Source organism: Andrographis paniculata, unplaced genomic scaffold (genome assembly GCF_009805555.1).
Source record: "Andrographis paniculata isolate CXL003 unplaced genomic scaffold, ASM980555v1 Contig35END, whole genome shotgun sequence".
Lineage (NCBI taxonomy): Eukaryota > Viridiplantae > Streptophyta > Magnoliopsida > Lamiales > Acanthaceae > Andrographis > Andrographis paniculata.
Window position 1 is genome coordinate 3,018,206 of NW_026137568.1, and position 7,248 is coordinate 3,025,453.

Consider the following 7,248-nt stretch of genomic DNA (forward strand, 5'->3'; position numbering starts at 1 on the left):
ATTTTAGCAAATGCCAGAATTTATAGGCATTTCCATATTACATATACGACTGTAAATTTACAACGTATGCTACACGTGGATACTATGTGGTGATGAAATAAAGCATCCACGACTCGATACACGAAGTGAATACATATGCAACAAATAATCAATTATTTATTTTATAGTTATTTTTTAAATAATTTGAAATATTATTATTGATAAATTATTTATTTATTTATTATATTGAAAGAAAAGTATATAAGATATTTTATTTATATAATACTTATTTATAATGAGAAAATAATATTAGGATGTATGTGATATTTTATCCATATTTTAATTTAATATGAGAAGATTTTAAGTAAATATAAGATATTTTGTATTTATAATAAAACACAATGATTAATACATTCAATTTACCCAAAAATCAATAAAAAACAGTCATGGAGTTGAAAAACTAGTGAGAGATTTATTATAATTTATTAAAATAGAATAATACAATTGTGGACGAATAAAATAGTTTATTTGATTATGCTCCTTCAGTTACAAGTCAAAGTTTATTTCTTTTTATTATTATTTTCTTTCGTTCCACTAAAAATATTATTATAGGCATTAATATCATAATATTTTTTAATTTTGAGAATGAGGGTGTAGTCCAAGTAGCTAAGGCTTCAAACCCTTGACCTTAGGTAGATGGTTCAATTATACACATACAATTAATTAATATACTCCCTCCGTCCCATAACAAAATATTCATTTTCTTCATTTTAGTCCGTCCTATAACAAAGTATTAATTTTTTTAGTAGGCTGTACTATGTACCTAATATTACAAATACCCTTACAATTTACAATATATTATACAAATATCATTACATTTATATTACACATACTAATAAAATTATTTTAGTCATTTCTACTTTATTCCTACTATATCCCAATATAATACTAATATTTTTAAAACTAAGTGTAAAAAGCAAATGCATATTACTTTTGGGACGGAGGGAGTATAAAATATAAAAAAAAATATTAAAATTATTTTATAAATTTTTACTGACTAATAAAATATTATTAATTTTTAATTTATTAGAAAATTTCAAAAAGACCTTTTTAATTCAAACAAAAAAGAGTACATAAGTTTAGGACAATATAAAGAAAAAAGAAAAGTAGGGTTGTGTTCTTTTCTGGGCCTTAACACATATTTTTATTATTTATTTTTTTTTAAAAAAATTAGTATTTGAATAATAAAAATTTTGAATTTAATAGTTCGATTAAATAAGTATTGATATAATGTTTTGAATATAAAATTAATTCTTAATATGCTATAAAAAAATAAAAAATAAGTATTTAATTTAATATTTTTTAAAAATTTTTTTGGATGAATAATAAAATTATGATGAAATCCTGTAACCGAACACATAAAACCTTAGGTTTAGGGTTTTAAGCAGTAACTACATTGATTTAAAATCAAACGAAACACATCATATTTCTCTACACACGCTTTTCAGTTAACAAATAGAAAACGTAAACAGTTAAAATCGTGTTTCTTAAAACCCTAAACCCTGCTGGAATAGAACCACCTCATTCTAGACGCTTCTTTCACTCCCATTTAACAGACACCTCCTCTGCTCCAGCGTCTCCTAAGCACACCTCCATATCTTCACCTTTGTGAACTTCATACAATTCTTTGCCAAGGTTGAAATATGTATCGCTTCGCAGCCAATCTTGCTTCCAAAGCCAGGTAATCAATTTTCCCTTTTTCTTTTTTCGGTGGACCACTGCATTTCTGCTATGCTATTGTGTAATCACTCGTTTATGATTTGAGGAGAATCTGATTTTCTCGATTCTGCAGGCTAGCGAAACGCACCACTCAACAGGTACATTTTTTTCCCATTATGTTTTATCTTCTCCCCCCCCCCCCCCCCAATGAAAAAAAAAAAAAAGTTTAATTCGTATTGTTTGTATGCTTGAATGTCTTGGTTTCACCCGTATGAGCTATAAATTTTGGGGGTATTCGTTCTAGGTTGGTGGTAGCTTGGGTTGGAGCAGAAATTATGCAGCAAAAGACATTAGATTTGGAGTTGAAGCAAGGGCCCTGATGCTCAAGGGTGTCGAGGAGCTTGCAGAAGCCGTTAAAGTTACTATGGGCCCAAAGGTACTTTATGTTCTTCGTATCTATTGCTTAATCTTCCTTTTATTTTGTTAAATTTTTGCTTGTTAGTATACCTTTTGAGGTCCTAATAGTGCTTAATACGTTGGTAGCATATTTACTTTGTCGGATTAATTTTGATACCCTTTACTGAAGGCCCTTATTAGATAACATCATTAGTAACTTTATTTGTTAACCAAATGTAGCGGACAATGTAAAATAATACAATAAAGAATCCGGGATAACTACCCAATATATCAAAGTAAACTTGCAGAATGCTCGGCCAATTTTATGTCACATGTATTTTAAATCTACTTTAATTGATTCTTGAGTTGTTCTCTGCGCTTTATATGATTCATCTTTCTATTCAAAATTTTCACTTGGCTTGCACATATTGTATCATCGATATTGATTTTATTGTCAGCAAGTGAGTTTATGTTTTTGTTGGTCTAGGGGCGTAATGTAGTGATTGAACAAAGCTGGGGTGCCCCTAAAGTGACCAAGGATGGTGTGACAGTTGCAAAAAGCATTGAATTTAAGGACAAGGTTAAGAACATTGGTGCTAGTCTTGTAAAGCAGGTTGCCAATGCCACAAATGACGTTGCTGGTGATGGTAAGTGTTTCTTTTATGTTTTAATTTCTATCAAGTCAAGCTTACACAGATGAATTTCATCCTTATTATGTCTTTGCCTTTCAGGTACTACCTGTGCTACCGTTCTCACTCGATCAATTTTCATGGAAGGCTGCAAGTCCGTAGCAGCTGGCATGAATGCCATGGATCTCAGAAGGGGGATTACAATGGCTGTTGATGCTGTAGTTACAAACCTAAAAAGCAGAGCAAGAATGATTAGCACATCGGAAGAAATTGCCCAGGTTTATAACTGTTATCCCTCTTTAATTATTGGGGATTAATTAATGTATAGTTCAATTCGAGATCTGTATAATGATGTCTCCGATGTATCAAATAAATATGTATCAGTTAGAGGTCAAATTGTTTCTGTCTATTCTTTCACTTGCAGCTTATAATAGGATTCTGCATTTGTAGGTTGGGACAATTTCTGCTAATGGAGAAAGAGAAATTGGTGAGCTGATTGCGAAGGCAATGGAAAAAGTTGGCAAAGAGGGTGTCATCACTATCCAAGTATACTTCCAAACCTGAATCTGGTGATATGAAATTATCTTTCTAATTGTAATTTTCTGATTGTAAGAAAGGGAGCAATATTACTTACATTGTTGGGGTAGAGGGTTCATAGTTCTTTGATTTTGCTACTTCCATGTTCTCCCAGGAATCCATCCATGAACCCTAATTGTTAACATAGGAATCGGAACCACCCCATGCATTTGTAGGGCTTTGTCTTGCTTTTAGCGTCTTGCAGGACTTGACCTACCTGAATAGCTTTTTTTCTTTATTCTTTTCTTTTTTTTTATTTTTTTATTTTTTAACGAAAGGAGCTAATGATGCAGAAACTGAGCTGACTTGTTAGCGCTAGATAATATTTTTAATCTGCAGTGTCCATGGATTAGAAGATAATTGCATGATGCCCTGTATTTAAATGCATGTTTTCATTAAATTAAATTGCTACTGATCTCCCTGAATTGTACTTTTGTGTTAAAGCCATATTTATTATATCCCCAAAATTCCAACTTAGTGCGCCTATATATTAATATCATACAATCTGATTGTGGTTTATCCTTCATGTTCTTAAACCTATGGATGTTGTCTTGCTTTGGTCTTATTTACATTATGTGATTTTTTTTGTTTTATTTCGTAGGATGGCAAGACATTGTTTAATGAATTGGAAGTTGTCGAGGGGATGAAGTTGGACAGAGGCTATATTTCCCCCTACTTCATCACAAACCAGAAGAACCAGAAATGCGTATGATTATTAGTTGATATTTCACTATGGATCATGCTAGCTCTTTTCTACTTGAATATTGGTTCAACAAAAGTTTTTGACTATTAACAGGAGCTGGAAGATCCTCTTATTTTGATACATGAGAAGAAAATATCAAGCATAAATGCAATTGTGAAAGTTTTAGAATTAGCTTTGAAGGTATGCATTTTATCATCATGAAATGCTGTTTGAGGCAATGTAGTAGCCACATGATTATTTATGTCATGTCTGTGCAGAGACAAAGGCCCCTCCTCATAGTTGCTGAAGATGTGGAGAGTGATGCTCTTGCAACTCTTATCCTCAACAAACTGCGAGCAGGAATAAAGGTACTAAAACTTTCTTCTACAATGTAATGTTTTGTTTGAATGAGAATGCTAAGTGGCAAAGCAAACTTTCCTACATTTACACTTAATATTGCAGGTTTGTGCTGTAAAGGCTCCTGGATTTGGTGAAAACAGGAAATCAAACATGCAGGATCTATCCATACTGACTGGAGGCCAGGCAAGTGCATTTTAAAGTATGTCCTTTCCTTAAAATGTCTTGAAGCTCTTCTTACTAAAGATTTGCGACACATCCTCATATTTAGGTGATAACGGAGGAGCTTGGAATGAATCTTGATGATGTGGAGTTGGATATGCTGGGCTCGTGCAAGAAGGTACCTACCCTACTTTGGTTTGATTTCCCCGTTCTTCCATTTTTATTTTTATTCTTTTACTTGTAGCGATACTCCTCTATTTCTTCTGAAAGTTATCTTTCCTTGTGTCGTGATGTATAAATTTCTCCTGCTTAGATTTAAATGTTTTTTCTTGCTAAAGGTCACTATCTCTAAAGATGATACTGTAATTCTCGATGGAGCTGGTCAAAAGAAAGCAATTGAAGAAAGATGCGAGCAGGTTAGAGGCTTCTGGTGCAATATAATATCTGGAAACCTTTGGATGTTTAGGGTCCTAATGGGTTTGTTGTTAAACTCGGATTTCTCCCATAACCCTTTTAATCATAGCGCAGATAAGATCGGCAATTGAATTGAGTACTTCTGATTATGACAAGGAGAAGTTGCAAGAAAGGCTTGCTAAACTTTCCGGCGGTGTAGCAGTACTAAAGGTCTGTTTATCTCTCCTTATGAGTAATAGCATAGATATTATGTGTTTGTCAAGTATGATATATCTACCTGCTATGAAATGCTGCTGTAAAAAAAGCTTATCACAGTATGTTATTCTTCTATAAGATTGGAGGAGCTAGTGAAACAGAAGTCGGTGAAAAAAAAGATCGGGTAACAGATGCTTTAAATGCCACAAAAGCTGCTGTAGAAGAAGGAATTGTGCCTGGTATGTTTGTTTCATTCATGCTGTAGTGTTATTGGTTCATCCATTGATCTACAGACTGAATTAAGCTAGAAATCGTTGTAATAATGTAGGTGGAGGAGTTGCTCTACTCTATGCTTCCAAGGAGTTGGATAAATTGCCTACAGCAAACTTTGATCAGAAGATTGGTGTTCAAATAATTCAAAATGCATTGAAGGTAATCACTTCCATTATGATGTGTTTTTTGTCTTTCTGTATTTATTAGTTTTTTTAAGGAAAAAAGAAATTGTTCTCTCTTACGACTATGGAACTTGTAATTGCAGACACCAGTTCACACAATTGCATCCAATGCCGGAGTGGAAGGTGCTGTGGTTGTCGGGAAGTTGTTGGAATCAGATAATCCAGATCTTGGATACGATGCAGCTAAAGGTCAAACCAGCAACTGATGATTCTTTTTGATAGGTTACACCATACATAGTATATATATATATATATTTTTTTGATCGGCTAAAATAAAATGCATGTTCTTGCTGGGTGGTGGAAACAGGTGAATATGTTGATATGGTGAGATCGGGAATCATTGACCCATTGAAGGTTATCAGAACCGCGCTTGTAGATGCTGCTAGGTGAGTGGCCTTCCTTTTCTTCTACTCTTATTTATATTTTTATGATGATCAAACTTAAAAGCAAGAAATGATCGTCTCTCACACTCTATCTCCATCTGGGCTATTGGCAGTGTTTCTTCATTAATGACGACTACCGAAGCTATTGTTGTTGAACAACCTAAAGAAGAGACATCTGTGGCTTCACCGGGCGGGATGGGTGAGATGGATTACTAAGCTAAGTCATGGAATGGAATTGAGGCATTGCCACTTTTGGAAAACATCATTAATTTTTCAGAATAAGTTAAGAGATGCTCCGGGCGTGCAGGTGCGTGCATATCCTTCCTTCATCACAATTGAGAAATGAGTATATTATATTTCGATGGCTTAGGTGTTGGATGATGATATTAACATCTTTTACATATTACTACTACTACTACTACTACATATTTGAACCATTGGATCCATTACATTACCCTTTTTAATTAAAATCACTGACTCACTGCGTGACTTGGAATGCAAAGAAAGATTTGATGGATGATGGAATGAATGATTGTAGTAGTGTCTGGTGTAACAAAGTCATATCATATCATTTTTCAACAGTTGATTTGGAGTTTAATCTGCATCTCCTGCACTGCACTGCAACGAATGGTAATTAATGCATTTTTGCAGGCCTTGTTTTTTCCCATCAGATCTATGTGATTGATTGACTTTGTATATATTTAGATTTAAATTAGAGAATGTGAACTTTAGGTTTTATTGTAAGTTTTATAATAATGATATAATAGCTGTACAGGAAGTAGTTATATAATCATAGATGATGTTGTATTTGGGCTCCCAAAAAATGTGAATTTGGGGTTTGTAATACAGTATTTGAGCCTAAAGAGAATGAAATGGATCGGGCTGGAGGTAGAGACAAAAGTTGGCCCAGTGGGCTGAACCCATTAGACAAGAAAATATTAATTCTTTTTAAATTATTATGAAGGAAAATTAAATTAACTATGAAGAAAATATGATGAATCCTAGCAACCTTGATAAACATGGCTTTAAAATATTAAACATAAAAAGACAAATAAACCTTCAGTAAAATATATTTAAATTATGTGAGTTGCACTAATAATTTACTCGTCATATTATGCATAAAATGCCTATATATATATATATATTTATTGGTCCTACATAATTTTTTTTTTAAAAATATGATAATTAAATTTTTATAATTTATAATTTTTTTTTTATTTTTAATTAAACTATTTATTTATCTTAATTTTAATTTATAATTATTTTTATTATAAAATAATTATTTTTATTAATATATTTTT

The 7,248-nt window shown here is 32.5% G+C and overlaps 1 protein-coding gene across 1 annotated transcript; it reads left to right on the forward strand.

Moving 5' to 3' along the window:
• Positions 1-1,553: 1,553 nt before the first annotated feature.
• On the forward strand, positions 1,554-6,464 carry LOC127249322 (chaperonin CPN60-2, mitochondrial-like). Its single transcript, XM_051272066.1, has 18 exons — positions 1,554-1,720; positions 1,832-1,856; positions 2,003-2,134; positions 2,582-2,741; positions 2,826-3,001; positions 3,174-3,269; positions 3,901-4,005; positions 4,096-4,182; positions 4,260-4,349; positions 4,444-4,524; positions 4,610-4,678; positions 4,839-4,916; positions 5,029-5,124; positions 5,249-5,348; positions 5,438-5,541; positions 5,648-5,753; positions 5,872-5,950; positions 6,061-6,464. The coding sequence occupies exons 1-18, from the start codon at positions 1,683-1,685 to the stop codon at positions 6,161-6,163; spliced, it is 1,725 nt and encodes a 574-aa protein (XP_051128023.1). The 5' UTR covers positions 1,554-1,682; the 3' UTR covers positions 6,164-6,464.
• The last annotated feature ends 784 nt before the right edge of the window (positions 6,465-7,248 follow it).

What these genes read in the sequence shown, in the direction of transcription:
- LOC127249322 (XM_051272066.1), top strand. Translation starts at nt 1,683, where the DNA reads ATGTATCGCTTCGCAGCCAATCTTGCTTCCAAAGCCAG. An exon ending in AATCTTGCTTCCAAAGCCAG is followed by an intron (nt 1,721 to 1,831) that starts GTAATCAATTTT and finishes TCGATTCTGCAG; the next exon opens with GCTAGCGAAACGCACCACTC. An exon ending in TTTTAGAATTAGCTTTGAAG is followed by an intron (nt 4,183 to 4,259) that starts GTATGCATTTTA and finishes ATGTCTGTGCAG; the next exon opens with AGACAAAGGCCCCTCCTCAT.